Raw genomic sequence first — 18847 nt, forward strand, 5'->3', positions numbered from 1 at the left:
CTACACTGTACCCCCAGCCTAGAAGCGGAAAAAAATTACATCACAGTGCTAGTAGAAGTGTTTTTGCCTGTGTTACTCCTTCGCATGATATCTACTTTACCTGGCATTTTAAGATAGAGCTCAGTTATCTCTTTTCAGAATCTTTGATGTGAAGGAAAACAAATCTGGGTGCCCCCCCCCCCATTGCCAGCAGAGCATATATATTTTTAGGAGTTTGTTTTTAACTACTTCATAAACATACCAGAGATTTTTTTTTTCTTTTTGTCAGTCATGGGCTTGAACTCTGGGCCTGAGCACTGTCCCTCAGCTCTTCAACTCAAGGCTAGCTCTCTACCACTTGAGCCACAGTGCCACTTCTGGTTTTCTGGTGGTTAATTAGAGGTAAGAGTCTTGCAGACTTCCTTGCTTGGGCTGGCTTTGAAACTCTATCCTCAGATCTCAGCCTCCTGAGTAGCTAGTTTTACAGGCGTAAGCCACCAGTGCCTGGCTACTTTATTTTTTTATAATGGTCTGTGCTTGAACTCAGGGTCTGGGCACTGTCCCTTCTCAAGACTGGCATTCTGCCACTTGAGCCACAGCTTTACTTCTGGCTTTTTGCTGGTTAATTGGATGTAAAGGTCTCATGCCTGGGCTGTGTGCATATCCTGATTCTTAGATATTACAGGTGTAAGTCACTGGTGTCCTACAAATTGTTTGTTTGTTTTTCTTTTTCTTTCTTTCTTTTTTTTTTTTTTTTTTTGGGTCCGGTTGTGGGGCCTGAACTCTGGGCTGGGGCACTGTCCCTCAGCTCTTCAGCTCAAGGCTAGCGCCCTACCACTTGAGCCACAGCGCCACTTCCGGCTTTTTTCTTTTTGCTTATGTGGTGCTGAGGAATCGAACCCAGGGCCTCGTGCATGCAAGGCAAGCGCTCTACCACTGAGCCACCTTCCCAGCCCGGGAAATGTCCTTTTTAAGATATGAAGCCATTAGTTTAAAGAAGCTTAAGGAAAGTTACTTCAGTTTACTAGAAAATTACAACGTGTAATAATAATAGTTATGACACTATCCTCTTGGTATTTTCTTGACATGTATTTGTCAAGAAATACTTGTATGTGATTTTTAGGTGACACTTTATAAAAGGAAAATATTTTCCAGGCTAATAATAACTTGATCTTAAAATCTCGTAGCTTATGTATTTAGGGTTTTTTGTTTGTTTGTTTGTTTTTGGTCTGGGGCTTGAACTCTGGGCCTGGGCATGGTCCCTGAGCTCTTCAGCTCAAGCTAAGCACTCTACTTTGAGCCACAGTGCCACTTCTAGTTTTCTGGTGGTTAATTGGACATAAGAGTTTCATGGACTTTCCTGCCCAGGCTGGCTTTGAACCATGATCCTCAGATCTCAGCCTTCTGAGTAGCTAGGATTCAGGCATGAGCCACTAGCACCCAGCTTGTATTTACATTTTTTATGCACTGTAACTGAAAAAGAAACATATATAGAAAAGAAAAATCAGAACCTGGGATTCTGTGTGACAGTTTTGTTGGTATATGAATGAACATATGGGTAAAATAGAAATAAGAAAAAAATTTCATAATCATTTGCATATATTTTCCTCAATAGAAAACAGTATTAGTATCACACTAAAAATCTTGATAAGAAGTAAAGAAGTAGAAGTTTTATATAAACTTACATAAATTTTGTTGCAAGAGCACAAGTATAGACTGAGCCGGTGGCTCAAGAGGTGGGATCTGAGGATTGTGGTTCAAAGCTGGACCAGGCAGAAAAGTCCTGTGAGACTCCTATCTCCAATTAACTAGCAAGAAGCTAGAAGTGGAGCCATGACTCAAGTGATATAGTGCTAGCCTTGAGTAAAAAAGCTAAGGGACATCAGTGCCCAGGCCGAGTTCAAGCTCTAGGATCAGCACTCTTGAAAGAAAGGGAAACAGTTACTTTTAAATTAAAAGTTTAAGGGTTGTGAATTTAGTTGAAAGGTAGAATACTTGCATATTAGCTTGAGGCCCTAGATTTGATCCTAACACTACAAGGGAAAGAAAAATCGAAGCTTAGTCTTCTCGGTGTATTTGGGTGGGTTTGTTTGTTTTGTTTATAGAGATAGGGCCTCTCTACTGTAGCCCAGGCTGGCCTCAAACTCAATCCTCCTGCACCTGCCTTCTGAGTGCTGGCATTATACCTTTGTGCCACCATACCTGGCTACTAGTTATTTCCTTAGAACTTTGGATGTAGCTCTTCTAGAGGCCTGCATTTGAATCCTGGTCCTAGTTCTGAGCTATGGGATTTTGGATGAGATGAGTTTCTAGAATCTTCAGGAATTAAAAAAAGAAAAACACCAAAAAACAAAAAAAAAGAAGTGATGATAAGCAGGGTAGAGAGGGGGGCAAAGAGAGGTGCTGTGTAATGAGGATTGGTGTAGAAAGAGAGCCTGAGGAGTTGGCAAGTCACCATGGAGCTGGCTTTCAGGTCTCACTTGGGCCAGCTGAACCCAAATCTGCATGTTTACAGGTCCCTAGGTGCCTCCTACCTACACCAAAGCACCGCTGCAGGTGAGAGTGCTGAGGGCCCTGGGAGAGGATGAGAGCAATGGAAGTGACAAGTGTTAGGATTGATTGAAATAAACTGGAGATAGAGCCAGCGGACTAGATGTGAGGTGTGGGAGAGGAGTCGGGGATGACAGGGGTTTGGCCTGGGCAGCTGGAAGGAATTGTCATCACCTGAAACAGCAGGTGGAACAGGAAGATCAGGCGTTCGGTGTCGGACGTGTTAAGTTTGAGACAGCTGTTAGATAGACATCCAAGAGGAAATGTCGAGTACAAGTCTGCAGTTCAGGAAAGTCTGAGATAGCAGTTTCAAAGCTGTCAGTTTACACCATAATCATCAAATCTAAAGTGCTGTAGTTCATAACGCAGACAAAAAAATATAAGTACCGAAAGAAAGAAAAGAATGCCATAAACTAAATTATGACATGCCACAAGGTAGCATAGTTAAGTATAGACAAACTGTAACATACACCTTGATGCAAGGGTGTGGAAATAAGGGGAAGGGAGTACATTGAGAGTTAAACTACAGTGACTGGGATTGAAAAGGGATTGAAAACCCTAAGACTATTGGACGTCCACCCCGGGTAGGGTTTGCAGACGGCTTAATCTCGTGCCTGGAACGTTTGTTTATCCTTTTTGAACGTCAAGCCTCTGCTGCAAACATGCTCCGTCAGATCATCAGTCAGGCCAAGAAGCATCCGAGCTTGATCCCCCTCTTTGTATTTATTGGAGCGGGAGGCACTGGAGCAGCCCTGTATGTGGCACACCTGGCCCTGTTCAATCCGATGTTTGTTGGGACAGGAAGAATAACCTAGAACCCTGGAACAAACTGGGTTCCAATGATCAGTACAAGTTCTACTCTGTGAATGTGGACTACAGCAAACTGAAGAAAGAAGGTCCAGACTTCTAAATTAAAAAAAAGTCACAATAATGCTGCTTAAAATGAAGGTCTTTCAGAAGCCATCCGCACAATTTTCCACTTCGCCAGGAAATATCTCCTGTAAATGCATGTCATAATTATGTTGATTTGTTGGATTTATTACACTGATTAATAAATCTCTGAAACTTGAAAAAAGAAAAAAAGAAAAACCCTAAGACTGCTTGAACTCACCAAGGCATGAACAGAGAAGACTGAGCACTGAGCTCCAGGTCACTAGGGCTTAGGATAAAAGAGGAACCAGCAAAGAAGCCAGGAGCAGTTTGTGCAGTCGGAGGTCAGCTAAGAGGGACATGGTATTCAGGCACAGGCTGTGGTCCGTTGTGATTAAGTGTGTCACATGGTCAGCAAAAGAGAGCCCTACAATCTGATCATAAACTGGGGTAGCAGTGTTGGATGGATGCTGGAATGGAGAGTGAGATGGTCAGGAAGAGATTGTAAGCACAAATCTGAACTTTCTTGAGGCATTTTCTGCAAATTGTGTGGTACTGGGATGAAAGGCAAGTTGTGATATTTATTTATTTATTTATTTATTTATTGGTCATGGCCCTTTTACACTGGGCTTGGGCGCTGTCCCTGCGCTCTTCAGCTCAAGTCGAGGACTCCACTGCTCGAGCCACAGCGCCACTACTGGCTTTCTAGTGGTTTATTGGAGATAAGAGTCTCAGGACTTTCCTGACCAGGCTGACTTTGAACTGTGAACCTCAGATCTCAGCCTCCTGAGTAACTAGGATTACAGGCATGAGCCACCAGTGCCCAGCTGTGGGTTTTGTTTTTTTTTTTTTTTAAGTAAGATAAGTAATATTTATGTACTGTTAGTGTGATTTAGGAGAGAAGCAGTCATTAAGGTGGAGAAGAAGAGAAGTGAATAGAAGAGGCAGAGAGGGCACACAGAGAATCTGGCTTTGGATGGGAGATTAGATAATCCTGAATTGGGAAGAGAGCAGAGGACATGCTGACACTGCTGCTGCTGCTGCTGCTGCTGCTGCTGCTGCTGCTGCTGGTCTCCTGCAGGAACCCATGAGATTTTCTTTTGGTTGCTTCACTTTTCTTAGTGAGCCCATGATTCTCAGCCCGATTTGTGACATACTTCTCCCCTCGTGTGGCCTGCCTACCGGGAGGGGACGTGCTTGGCAGAGGATGCTTGCATTATCCCATCCTTTGATGGGTTTTGCTTCATTCTCTTGAAAGCCTCTAAACAAGTCAGTTTGGGGCTGGGTGGGTGGCTTGAACTCAGGTCCTGGGTGCTGTCCCTTAGTTTTCTTTTTTTGTCAAGGCTAGTGTTATGCCACTTGAGCCACAGTTCCAGGTTTTTGTTGTTGTTGTTGTTGTTGTTTTGTTTTTTGCTGGTTAATTGGAGATAAGAGTCTTTTGGACTTTTCTGTCTAAGCTGGCTTTGAGCTACAATCCTCAGATTGCAGCCTCAGTAGCTAGGATTACAGGCATGAGCCACTGGCGTGAGCCACTAGCTTTTTTACTTTGACCAGTTCCTCAAGGTAATACCAGCTTTTGTAGAGACACTACCATTTCAGTAGTACATGTCTGATAATCAAAGGTATGAGAGTATGTTCTTGTCAGTTACAGGCTGTTAACAGTGCTATCGGAAAATCATTGAAGAAGAATCGGGTAGAAAGACAGCAGTAATGAGTTGAAAGGAGAAGACACAGTTCGGACAGGAGAAATGGAATTAGCAAGATACAAAGTAAAAATTCCCAGCTAGGTTCAATAGACAGAAGCCAGTATGCAGTCAGGCTGGATGCTCAGTGCTTCACCATTCTCACCCTGTTCTCACTAGTGCTGCAAAGGGGTCTTCCAGAAGACTGGGAGGACCTGAGGCAGGTGGTGGCCGCTGTCAGGGACTGTGTTCCACCAGCAAGGCCTTTCAGAGGCAAGGACTCAGCTGACAGTGCAGTTCTCTGAAGTGGTTTCTTATATAGTATTTGTAGTGGCCAGGGATTGCTTAAATTCACAGAAATAACCGTTCTACACACTTTTGCAGTGAACTTAATTACATTATCTTGTGAACAGGTATTAGAAGATAATCTGCCACATTCAGACTGGGCTAGCGAGCCTGAGCTGCTCAGCGACTCTACCTGGGCTCCTGAAAGCGGAGCCGAGTCTCTGTCTGACTCCCAGACCTCAAAGCATTTCCCCAGCACCAGAGCAACACAACCAGGTAAACGTGACCACCAGACTGTTGAGAATTTTAAAGCTATTTTGCACCTTAAGAAGAATTGAGGGCTGGGAAGGTGGCTCAGTGGTAGAGCACTTGCCTTGCATGCCTGAGGCCCTGGGTTCGATTCCTCAGCACCACATAAGCAAAAAGAAAAAAACCGGAAGTGGCGCTGTGGCTCAAGTGGTAGAGCGCTAGCCTTGAGCTGAAGAGCTGAGGGTCAGCGCCCAGGCCCAGAGTTCAGGCCCCACGACCGGACCCCCCCACCCCCCCCCCAAAAAAAGAAGAATTGAGTCCTGGGCTGGGAAGGTGGCTCAGTGGTAGAGCGCTTGCCTTGCATGCATGAGGCCCTGGGTTCGATTCCTCAGCACCACATAAGCAAAAAGAAAAAAGCCGGAAGTGGCGCTGTGGCTCAAGTGGTAGAGAGCTAGCCTTGAGCTGAAGAGCTGAGGGACAGAGCACAGGCCCACGACTGGACCCAAAAAAAAAAAAAAGAATAATTGAGTCCTAGTTTCTGATAAAGATTAAGGAAGAGAACTTGGTTTAGCAAGGAAAAATGACTTGCCAGATCCTATGGCTAAAAGAAAGTGAATTAAGTAAACTCTCAGCACAATTTTTAAAAAGGCATGCTTCCAGGAAAGTGTTTTTGTGTGGTTTTCAGGGACATGAAGTGGTTTCAGAAAGACCAGCTCAAACAAGAGCACACATAGGAAGACAGAGCCCAGGCCCTGAGTTCAAGTCCCAGTACCAACACATACATCTAAGCTTAGAGTTTTCAAATAAAGTTGACCCAGAAAAATGTTACACCTTTATCACATGATGAAATAGACAAGAACCAAAGATGATATGCTCAATTACTAAGCATAGACTAAAACAAGCTAAGTACAGTTTACACATAAACAATTTTATATGTCTACTTTCTGGTTTAATCCTCTAACTTAAAATAGACAAGATGTGCATTTAAGTTTATAAATATAGACCTTTTCTCTAATGCGTGTATTCACATTAGTTATTCCCTTGCAACATTTTAAAAACATAATCGTGGTGGAAAGCACCTCAGTGGACTTACCAGGTTTTTAAGTTACAGGAATCTTTTTTTTTTCTTTTTTCTTTCTTTCTTTCTTTTTTTTGTTGTTGTTGTGTAGGTCCAAGACCAAGACTTGAGCTTGGTGCCTGCCACTTTTGCTCATTGGCTGGTGCTCTTCCAACTGAGCCACGCTTGCAACCCCAGTTACAAGAATCTTGATGTGTGATGATAGTGTTCTTCCTTTGATGTTGGGAATTTTTATTGAAATTGAGTTAAATATGCTTATGTGAGTTTTAAACATAAGGATAAAGTCCTTATCTAGACATTGTTTTATTTTGGTTTTGCAAGCCTCCTCCTCAATTCTTTCTGGACTGTACAGGGACACACGTGTCAGATGAGTAACTTTTTGTCTTGAAGAAATGTAGTATTAGAATCTTAGAATAATTGAGGAGTAGCCAAGTGCCTGTGGCTCATGCCTGCAATCCTGGCTACTCAGGAGGCTGAGGATTGCATTGCACTTTTTTTTGTTGTTGTCATAGGTCGTGAGGCTTGAATTCTGGGCCTGGGTGCTATCCCTGCACTCTTCAGCTCAAGGCAAGTGCTCTACTGCTTGAGCTACAGAATCACTTCCAGTTTTCTGTGGTTTATTGGAGATAAGGGTCTTACTGACTTTTCTGCCTGGGCTGGCTTTGAATGGCAATCCTCAGATCTCAGTCTCCTGAGTAACTAGGATTACCTGCTGGAGCCACTAGCACTGAGTTTGAGGATTGCATTTCAAAGGCAGCCTGGGCTGAAAAGTTAACCATGACATTCTTATCTCCAAGTAAACACCAGAAAACAGGAAGTGGTGCTGTGGCTTAAAGTGATAGAGTGCTATCCTTGCGCAAAAGAGCTCAGGGACAGTGCCCAGGACCTGAGTTCAAGCCCTATGGCTAAAAAGAAAAAGAAAAGAAAGTAAAGGAAAAGAATTATTGAGCAGAAATGAATCTCTGGAGTTTTCTCCTTCATGTTTTCTGACAAGCCTGAACATGGTCCCAGGAGACTAGAAGACTACCACTCTAAAATCATCCAGTCCTTTCAGGGGAAAAAAGATAGTTCTTTCTGATGTACCCTGATTGCTTTCCTAACCTACTTTGTTTTGCTTTTAAACTTGTACTTGTTAGGCAGGTGCTATAACCACTTGACCCATGCCCCTAGTACTGCTTGCTTGTTGCTTTTTTTTTTTTTCTTAATCTGTAAAGCTTTGTTTTAGTTCTTAGAATGAAATAACTAAATTATGGGTATAACAACTCAATATAATCCTATGAAATGAAGATCGTTTCAAAGACAATAAAATCATTACCGTACCACCCCAAAATAACCACTACTGCTATAATAGATCAGCCAGAAAGTTTCTTCTTCATATGGAGCAAAGTAACAGTTTTTATTGTTTTATCTTGTTCCTAATGTGAACTATCCCTTCATTCTTTACTCTTGATAGTATTGTTTTGAGTGATCATCTCACTATATCCCTCAGTCTAGCCTTGAACTCAGGGGCTGGCCTTGAAATCATTCTGTCTCAGTCTCCTCAATGCTAGGATTACAGGCATGAGGTACCATGTGTGGCATCGTTCTTCTTTAGATAATTTCACCAACACTTTCTACATATGTAATTCAGATAGTCTTCCATCTTGTTATGAAAAATTACAGCAATATTAATAACAGAAGTATAGTCTTTTGACCCCCAAAATGTTCTGTTTCTTAGAAGCATTTACTTTCCACAGTTGTGTAACTTGCCCACCATTGTATCACATGCATTAGATGGGGAAGACTTCCCACTGTGGATGATGAAGCGTTAGCTCCTTGGTGCACTCCTCACTGCCTCTTCTCCCCACATAGGCACCAAAGCATGACTGTATGTTTCATTCTTCTTGGTGCAATATTTTACTATGACATTATTTGGTGTCAAATGATTGTAAATGTATAAATGTTATTCTTAACTAAAACATGTAGTTCACTAAGGTTACCTTATTTTGTGTGTATCCTTTGGTTTTCCCGGAGCAAATTGTGGTGCTGGTGGGGTTTGAACTCAAAGCTTCACACTTGTAGGCAGGTGTTCTACCACTTGCATCACACTTCAGTCCTCTTTTGTTCTGGTTATTTTTGAGATTGAGTCTTATTTTTTCCCAGGCTGGCCTGGACCACGATCCTGCTACTTATGCTTCCTGCCGTACACACCACCACGTCAGCTTGTATTGTTGAGATAGGGTCTTGTGAACTTTTTTGCCCAGGCTGACTTGGAAGTTGTGATTGTCCTGATCTCCGTCTCTCACACAACTGGGATGACAGTATGTGCCACTGTTCCCAGCTATCAGTTGAAATGAAGTCTTGTAACCTTTTTACCTGGGCTGGCCTCTGCACATAACCTCCCAACCTCCACCTCCTGAGTAGCTAGAGTTACAGGTGTGAACCACCAGCATCCAGCCTGGGATCTGATCATTTTTGTTTTGTTATTTATTTCACTTTCTATTTATTGCTTAATTGTAATTTGTTTCTAATATATCTTCGGTTTTCCTACCAGTTCTTAGAATCTCCTTTCTCTACCTTGTCAGTATTTGAAAGGAGCCTCTTAGGAATCCCAATGTTCTCGCTGCTCTAGAGCAGTGTCTTTAGACACAGTGACCCAGCTGGCCTCATGATCTCTTCTTATTGCCCTCCTGAGATCCTGTCACCTCCCTATGTATTACATTTTTCCTGGGCCCTATTTTCATCATCTTTCCTGGTTTATTCACCCATTTGCATGGAACACCTTTTAGTTTTTAATTTCACAAAGGATATTATTTGTCCCTTTGTTTTTTATGGGTCTTTTAATATTAGAGCCTTTCTTTAAGTAGTGAGCCTAAGATGGCTTTTGTTTAGAAATGGACTTTCTGGTAGAATGTGGGTTTTGTATACACATGACTTTGGCCCTGGGAAAAAAAGGAGAAGAAAACTGAACCCACGGTGAGTCTTGTCAGCTCTTTTCCATACCCAGGGATGAGCTAGCTGGGTTATTTTTTTGGTGATCCTCAATCATTATCATATTAAAATCTTTTCCCCCTGAGCTGATCAGATTCTCCAGAGAAATCTCTCTGAGTAGTCTCTTTTGCAAGCGCATAATCTTGGCTATCAGTGTTCTGGGAACTGGGTGGGAAGAAGGGGGAGTGGGGAGTTGTTGAAGTACTCAGTATGTAAACTTAATCCTCCAGTTTTCAGTTCTGCCCTGTGTATGGACTGACACACCCTCTTCTAGGGACTCTGTCTTACTTTCTAAACCTGAGACAACACTTCTAGTGTTCTGCTGTGGTTGGAAAGGTTAGTCACAGTCACCATAAACGTGGGGTAAGAATCTATCAGACTTTCAAGCTCTCTTCCTGGTGTTAGTCCTCCTTCCTTCTAGTTTCCTGGCTATGGTTTGACCAGTGCCTGAACCTTCTGTAAGGGTTTCCCTAGTGAAAAGTTGCTTTTGTTTTGCCTTCCCACTGCTGGCTTGGATCTAGTTCTGTCAGTCAATGCAGTAATCACCTGTTCACATACTTTCCTGCTGCTCGGTTTTTGTTTGTTTTTTTTCTCATTCCCTGCCCCATTTCTTTTTTCTTTCTTTCCTCTTCCTTTTTTTTTTCTTTCTTTCAGATAGAGTCTCATTGTGTAGATCCTTTTTGTTTTGGCTTACTAATAATAGGATTTTGAGATTCAGTTACCTGTTCACCATTTCCATTGTCATATTTAAAAAGAGCTCACACTTAACATTGTTGTTCTGGCTGAGATTGGTAGTACATGACTGTAATTCTAGCTCTCTGGAGATAGAGACAGAAAGATCACAAGTTTGAGCCTAGCTAGGCTATATAGCAAGACCTTGTCTCCGATAAAACATGCAGTCTGATTCTTTTTTTTTTTTTTTTTTGGTCTGTCATGGGGCTTGAACTCTGGGCCTGGGTGCTGTCCCTCAGCTCTTCAGCTCAAGGAGAGCGCTCTACCACTTGAGCTACAGCGCCACTTCCCTGATCCTTTTTTTTTAAAGCAGGGTCTTACTGTGTGATCCAGTTTGGCCTTGAACTCTCAATTCTGAGTCCCAAGTGTTAGTATTATAAGCTATGTCACATGCCTGGCCAGTGACTTCTCTTGTCACACTGCTCTTTTGTCATCTCCCTTGTCTCTTCATTCTTGTTATTTCTCAGTTTGAAAGCCTTCTACTTAAATTTGTCTCTTTTTTTCTCTGAAACTTTCCATCCAAACAATCACCAAATCCTTTAGGGTCTGCTTTCAGATGTGTGAGAATTCAGCTACTTCTCACCACCTACAGTGCAGGTGCTTGGGGCCGTTCCTTGTCAAACACTGTGGAAGAGCGACCTGCCCCCTGTCTCCTCCTGTCTCTCCATACAGAGATTGTACTGTTCTCATATTAAAATTCTCCAGACAGTTCTTTCCATGCTTAGAATAAAATCCAAACTAAAATGCTCCACAAAACTACATAATACACGGAAGGCCTTCCTTAGGTGTGGGTTTATGATGTGTGGTTTTGACCAAACATATTGTAAAAATGTTTTTTGAAATAAAAAAAGCAAATTTCACAAACAAAAATGTTAGGTTCCTATGCACACGTGACACGGTTCAGTCGAGGCTCTCCTTCATTACTGTCTGCTGTGGCTTCGTCACTTTTGTGACCTGCTACGAGTGTCTTCCTAAGGAAAAAATGAACCAAAAATCTGCACAAAAGATGAAGAGCAGTGTGAATGTGTACCAACAGTAATTTCTGTGACAGTGATGAAGCCTACCCCACACACTGTCGAGTTAGGGGTTGTCATCTTCTGCCTGTACAGTACAGGGATATCATTTAGAGTAGTGAACTTTGGAGTCATTCATTGTGAGCATTCACAAGTTTTCCTTAGTGGGGGTCTGCTGGGAGCCATATGCTGGGGGCGCCAAGGATCTGCTGTAGTTTCTTATTGTAGTTTCTTACTGTAGTTTCTATAGTGTTCTGACACTTTCCCTCACTCACTCTTGGAGCTCCCCCCACGCTGGCCTTCTTGCTCCTCCCCACACCCCACTCTGTCTTATCTCTGCTGGTGTGCTTAGTGTCCTTCCTGGATCCCTCAGGACTGATTCTGAGTTCTTTTAGACCTCTGCCTAGATGTCATGTTCCCAGTGAGGTCTCTCTCTGACCACCCATGTAAAGAACACCTCTCTCCTCCTTGCCTCCCTCCCCATCAGTGAATCCCTTCCATTGCTGTTTTTCTATGCAGCACCATCTGTCCATTATGTTTACTAGAAAGTTCTGAGTGAGACAAGATATTGCTCACTATCATTTCCCCAGACCTCAAAAAGTAACTCAGGTGCCGGTAATCCTAGCTACTCAGGAGGCTGAGATCTGAGGATTGCCATTCAAAACCAGCCCAGGCAGAAAAGTCTGTGAGACTCTTATCTCCAATGAACCATAAGAAAACCAGAAGTAGTGCTGTGGTTCAAGTGGTAGAGCGCTTGCCTTGAGCTGAAGAGCTCAGGGACAGTGCCCAGGCCCAGAGTTCAAGCCCCACAACCAACAACAAAAAAAAAAAAACTCAGAGAACGAGATAAATATGTACTTGTTGACAGAGCAGCTGTGACTACAGTAATGTCATGTAAGGGGCCTGGCAGATGGGAAGGGAGAAGGTGCTGCTTTAGCTTGACAGCTTCAGGGTCCCCCTGAGAAGAGGTCATTATTATAAAATGACGCCTGGGTTAAAGGACTTGCTCATTTTTCACTTTGCTTTGTAATTGTTCATCCTTTTATTGATGAAAAATTGTTCATGTTTCCATTTAAAAATTCAAACCATTCAAGTCTCTCTGGAGCCCCATCCTCTCCTGCTCTCACAGATGGCTCCACTGCCTATTTGCTTCATTTCCTTCTAAACCTTCATTGTGCATTAGTGCCAAAACGTGTGTGCAAAGGTGGTCAATTATAACCTACTTTGAGATGTCTTCAGTTCCTGTTCTTTTGTTATCTAGAACAGTTAATTGATTTTTTAAAAATCTTGCTTTTCCCCCTAAGAGTCTGTGTTCATCTGTTCGGGCTCTCTTGATGGAGTCGAGTACTCAGACCGGAAGGAGAAGGGCATCGTGAAGATGACTGTGCCGCGGACGCTGGCTCTCTGTGGTCTGGCTCTGCTGTGGCAGAGAGAGGCGATTGCTCTTTCAGATCTTCTGAGGTAAGCTGAACTTACTGCATGATGCTTCTGCTGGATACCTATGTGAACTAAGGGAATGGCCTTTGGATCTTTTTTTTTTAATGTTGGTACTAGGGTTTGAACTCAGGGCCTCAGTGCTGTGCTCAAGTCTAGCATGCTACCACTTGAGCCACAGCTCCTCTTCTGACTTTTATTTTTTTTGGTCAGTCATGGGGCTTGAACTCTGGGCCTGGGCACTGTCCTTCAGCTCTTCCAGCTCAAGGCTAATGCTCTACCACTTGAGCCACAGTGCCTGCCACTTCCAGTTTTCTGGTGGTTAATTGGAGATAAGAGCCTCATGGACTTTCCTGCCCAGGCTGGCTTTGAATGGCAATACTTCTGAGTATTCTCAGCCTCCTGAGTGGCTAAGAGTACAGGCGTGAGCCACCAGCATGCTGCTGACTTTTTTTTTTTTTGGTCCGGTCGTGGGGCCTGAACTCTGGGCCTGGGCGCTGTCCCTTAGTTCTTCAGCTCAAGGCTAGCGCTCTACCACTTGAGCTACAGCGCCACTTCCGGCTTTTCTTCTTTTTGCTTATGTGGTGCTAAGGAATCGAACCCAGGGCCTCATGCATGCAAAGCAAGCACTCTACCACTGAGCCACCTTCCCAGCCCCACTGCTGACTTTTTAAAAATACAATTTTATTGTTATTATTGAGGAACTATACAGTGAGTGTTACCATTTCATAAGTCAGGTAATAAGTATATTTCTTTTTGGACAATGTCACCCCTTCTTTTCTTTTCCCCCAGTTTCCCCCTCCTGTCCCTACCCACAAATTACATAGTTTATTGTGCACATAGTATATACTGAATAGCATAATTGTTCCTTTGTCCCCCCCAAAGAAAAGAAATCTAAAAGCAAAAACAAATACTGCCACTACCACCACCAACAGTAACTTCAAAAACAAAAACAAAACAAAAATGTTTCCATTTCCTGAAATTTGTTTCAATAAATCATACACTTCTGGCTTTTTTGTGATTCATTGGCGATAAGAGTCTCATGGACTTTCCTGCCTGGACTGGCTGTGATTCTCAGATTTCAGTCTCCTAAGTAGCTAGGATTATAGGCATGAGCCCTTGGTGCCTGGCAAGAAGTCCTGGAATAAGGGAGGTACTAGAAAAGTTGGTTATCCTGGGTTCAGAATTCTGAAATGTAATCTCTGTCAAGGTCTCCTTTGTACATATTTTGAATGATGTTAGGTTTAATCAGTGTATAGAGTGCTTATAAGAACACAGATTTGGAAACAAATTCCAGGCTCTGCTGCATATTCACTATATGACCTTGAGGAAGTATTTCAGTTTCTCCCTGCCTGTTTCCTCACTGGTAAATGGGGCTGATAATAAGAACTACCTCATAGGGTTGTAACTACTTTCAGTAATTAGTACTACACAGAGCCACTTAGCACTGTGTCTGGAACATATGAAGAACTCAGTACTAGTCATGATTGTTTTTGTTTTCATCATCGCTGTCATCGTTGTCATCAGCATCATTATTGGCACTAGGCCCTTTTATTAAATAAAGTGCTTCTAGTAATGATGGTAGAGCCTTTGAATTTGCCCACATCAAGCAAGTAACAAGGCTTTTCTCAAGTGTGATTAACTGCATGCAGATAGCTCATGATTCAGTGAATTTTACTTGTAAGTTGAAAACCTCATCATGCTTTGTATGTCCTCACAGGGTGATGATATCATCCTCTCTCAAGGCTTTAATTATCATCTGTATGCTGATGACTCCCGTATTTTTATCTCTAGCCCAGACTTGTCTGCTGAGGGTCAAAGCCATGTGCTCACGTTACAGCTGCCAGCTGCACACAGCTACGTGGATGTCTTTGTGGTGTATTGAAGTCAGCAGTTCAGCTCCTTCTTCAGTGTTCTTGTTCTTAGCACATGCCATAGAGCCTGGCCTGTTTTTTGTCCAGAAACCTAGTGATCATCCTAGTCTCTGAACAACATGCTGTCAGCCATTATGTCTGAGCAATCATACTTCCAAAGTAACACTCAAAGCCATTCTCTTCTCCATGCCCTGCATCTCTGTCCTCACCTGAATTACTTCATGATTTCCCAAGAGAGCTCTTGTGTCTACAGTCTTGTGTCATTCCTGTCCATTTTCTCCTGATAACCAGAAGGATCTTTTAAAAACATAAATCTAATCATGTCTTCCAAGCCAGATCAAGGAGCTAGCTATCCTGCTCGGGATGATCTGTAAGTGGACAGCAAAGTCTATAAATCTTAAGTGGGAGAAAGTAGTTACTGAAATTCTTCTAAGGGAGAATATTTTATGTGGGAGGAAGAATGGGATTAAGAGCTGGACACCTGTAATCCTAGCTATAATAGAGGCTGAGATCTGAGGACAGTAGTTTATAGCCATCCTGGACAGGAAAGTATGTGTGGAGCTGTTCCTGAGTTCAATGCCCAGGACCAGTACAAACAAAGGTGGGGGTGGGGGAGGGGGGGTAGTGTGTTAAGATCCACTCTCGCCCTTGCTTCTCCACTCCTTTCCTCTTAACCTCCTCCCCCTAGAATACCTTTTAGGAGATATTCTAAAATACCTTTGAGGCGATTGGATCTCCTTAGCCAGAGGGCTTTGCTTTTATTTTGCTCCCTGTGTACAAGTTGGGAACTGAACATTGCTTGGGGCAATAGGAGAAGGGGCTCTTGATCTGCTTTTCTCTCGGAAAGAATTCTAAGTCAAGTTCTCAAAATAGGGCTTTCTGACCAGCCACTTCAGAATTACCTGAAAACGTGATAGAAATGCAAATCCTTGACCTTTCCAAACAGAAACTCTGGGAGTAGGGCCTGTAGTCTCTGTTGTAATAAATCTTCCCAAGGATCATGGATGCTAAATGTTGAGAACTACTGCCAAGCTTTGAAAAAACAACTTAAGAAAATGGATCTGAAGACAGTGAAGTATTAGCCTCACCAGAGTGCCTATGCATCTCCCATTGTTTGTACATCATTCTCCTTTAAGGCTTTTATCAGTCAGTGTCCATAGTCCTTTGGATCAATTTATATCTCATCACGTACCTGTAAAGGACCCTTCACTTTACAATTATTTAATTGACTGTACTATATTCAGATATTGGTCTAAAGTTCAGACCTTGAACTAAGTGTGTAGGTCAAGTCCCTGTTCTCCTGAATTTCAAGACTAGAGGAAGATACAGGTGAGCAAACACATAAATAAATGAGAAGTGGATCTGACAGGGAAGTTCAGTGTGTAAGACTGTACCAGGATGAGGCATAGAGCATGACTAGATAGCTGCTCTAGACAGGCTGTTAGGGAGGGTGGAAATTGAGGTGCACTATGAGTGAGAGAACAGCCAGCCTGCGGGGCCCTAGGTCACATTCCACACTCGGAATAGAGGACCCCAAAGCAAGAACAGGCTCATATGATCAAGGAACAGAAAATTGAGTAATGTGACCCAAGGAAGAGAATTCAGATGAGGAAGGAGAAGAGAGATGGCAGAGAGATGAAAGTAGGGCAGGTGAATGTCTGTCAGTGATAGGGATTTCCCCCCAACCCCTTTGGTTCTAGGGCTTGAGCTTGGGGCCTAGGTGCTGTCCCTGAGCTCTTTTTTCTTCAAGGCTAGCAAGTGGAAATATAATTTATGAGCTAAAGTTCGCTCTTTTTTCAGTACATTTGTGCCAACAGGAAACTTTATGCCCATTAGAACTCAGGGTACCAAAGTGTGATTGTAAGCCATTGGAAGGCTGCAACAAGGGAGGCATGATCTGATCTGTGGTTTTAAAAGATCACCCAGACAGCAGATGGGTTCTTCAAAGGGAAGAATGGAATCTTGCTGTCCTCTAGACAAGAGATGGTGGCTTGGATGGAGTGGTAGTGAGGGAACTGGGAAGAAAATAGGTCAGGACCTGTTTTGCATATATGTGACTCACCTACATAACTCCTGTAAAGCTGCTGCTTAAATGATCTGCAGCTTTGAAAACAGTGTAATAAAATTTAAGTAGAGACTATTTCTGGGGACATCACTGAAGTAGTACTCTGCTGGGAAAAAGCAACATTTGGGATGCTTTCGGTCAGTGCCCATTTCTCAGCTTCCTGGATTGATCCAGAAAACCAGCTGGTAATGAATACCTACCAATGGAAATAGATTGTTCAGAACGTTGATTCAGTAGCCATCATGTCAGAAAAGAATTTTACCTTCTAAAAGTGAATTTCAAATAAAAAAGCTTTAAAAAGCAGTTAAGAGTGGTGAATAACTGTCCAGCCTTCACCTGCCCCGGGGCCCTGGGGCAGTCTGCTTCCCCCCAGGCAGGTTTCCTGTGCTTTCCCTGCTGCTGCAGCACTGGGTGCACTTGTGATAGCTAGCGCCTCTTCTGGCTCATCTGCAGGCTGTCTGGCTGACCCGTCGTGGGTGGGGTGGGGTGGGGTGGGGTGGGTATACTCTTCCATCTCCTATTCATCTCAGAACTCCCAGCACACTGCCCATGCTAGCACATGCTTTCACATGGAGGACAAAGTAATAGTATATTAGCATAGGAATCCATATATTACAACATGACTATACACAGTAATGTTAAACCAAAATTGTAGTTCTAAAATAATATAAATAGTGACTTCTGTGCATAATTGCGTTCATATAAGCTAATGAAAACCCAGCTGGGGGAATATTTCACACTTTTTAATTTAACATATTTAATTCTCAACTTTCAGTATACTAAGAGTCAAAGAAGTCATATCGTTAACTGAAATTAAATTTGGCCTAACAGGAGGGGAAATGGTGGATGATAGTATGTGGATGGGACAAACTAAACATGTCCTGGAAATGTGTGGTGATAGAAGCAAAGAGATTCAAGGAAGCTACACTGAGAAGGTCCAGAAATATATTGCCATGGGTCATCTGCCTCCAGGTCTCTGTCTAGCAATATGATGAAAAGCATGAATCAAGTTAATAAATCCCCACTGAACTGAAGTGGTTACTCAGCGGACAAGAGACTCCAAGTAGGTAGAGAACAGTGGCAACTCCCTGGCTAGCCTCTGGAGTGATTGTCAGATGGGAGGAGAGAGTCCTTGCTCTAGAGGTAATGACCTGGTGAAGAGAGGAATTCTTGTTCGTGATCATAAGTCAGAGAAGCACATTCACAAAGAGATGAGGAATGTTTATTTCAGAACAGATTCCAGAGGGCTCTGTGGATTGCAAGAGGAGAGGAGTGGAGAGAAAGAGACAGTTAATTTGGCAAAATGTGTGAAGCACAAGGTAGTCAAAGTTATGACAGTAAATGTGGGAGAAGTGGAGGAAAGGCAATGACAAAGAATTTAAAAAGTTAAAAGATGTAAGGACGAAACTCAGTGGCCCAAACAGCTTCGCATGAACAAAGGTGGGTATTTGGAGTCCTCAGATGCAACTGGCGTGGCTTTAGAAAGGACAGGTCAGAAGCAGCACCAGGCACTGCTGGACCAGGCTTCAGCAGGGGCGAGGATGAGGAGGTGTCAGGGTCACAGCTTATCGTGAGAGGTATAGAACACAGCGTTTTCATGTTGATGATGATGTCACTTTAAAAATCTACTGCTTTCTGTTTCTTCACAGACTACACATTCAGTTATGATTCAGTTCTAAGTCAGGGTTCTGTTCAATGAGATTCTCGTTAAAAACTAGTCCTTTCTCCTAATTCTGGCTTTTAAACTATTTTGTTTGTCTTGTAACAAGATTTATGCAGAATAAAAATTCCAATTTCCTTTGTTAAAAAAAATTAAATTTGGGTTGATCTTGTTCTTTAAGTTCTAGAAAACTGACATCCGGGATGTCAGAGACTGGTGACAGCAGAGACAGGCTTTCTGTTCTGTGTGCTTACTGCTAGTTCTGTCTTATTTCCCTTTTTGCTTCTTATTTTATTGTATATAAGCATACAAGACCCCTCTACTCACCTTCCCTGCTTAATTTTTCTCCTATTTTCCCTACCTAACATGATACAGACGCACTGGTTTGCTGTGTTGGTCAGCTCTT

General features: G+C 42.8%; 1 protein-coding gene across 1 annotated transcript in view; it reads left to right on the forward strand.

Moving 5' to 3' along the window:
- Window positions 1-18847, forward strand: part of LOC138811400 (TATA box-binding protein-associated factor RNA polymerase I subunit B-like) — a 63604-nt gene that overhangs the window by 10239 nt on the left and 34518 nt on the right. The window contains exons 6-7 of the mRNA XM_069999141.1: window positions 5495-5642; window positions 12713-12869. Coding sequence (XP_069855242.1) covers window positions 5495-5642; window positions 12713-12869 — 305 coding nt within the window. The remainder of the gene's footprint in view (window positions 1-5494; window positions 5643-12712; window positions 12870-18847) is intronic.

This window comes from Dipodomys merriami, unplaced genomic scaffold, assembly GCF_024711535.1.
Source record: "Dipodomys merriami isolate MVZ:Mamm:240054 unplaced genomic scaffold, mDipMer1.0.p SCAF_524, whole genome shotgun sequence".
Taxonomy (NCBI): domain Eukaryota; kingdom Metazoa; phylum Chordata; class Mammalia; order Rodentia; family Heteromyidae; genus Dipodomys; species Dipodomys merriami.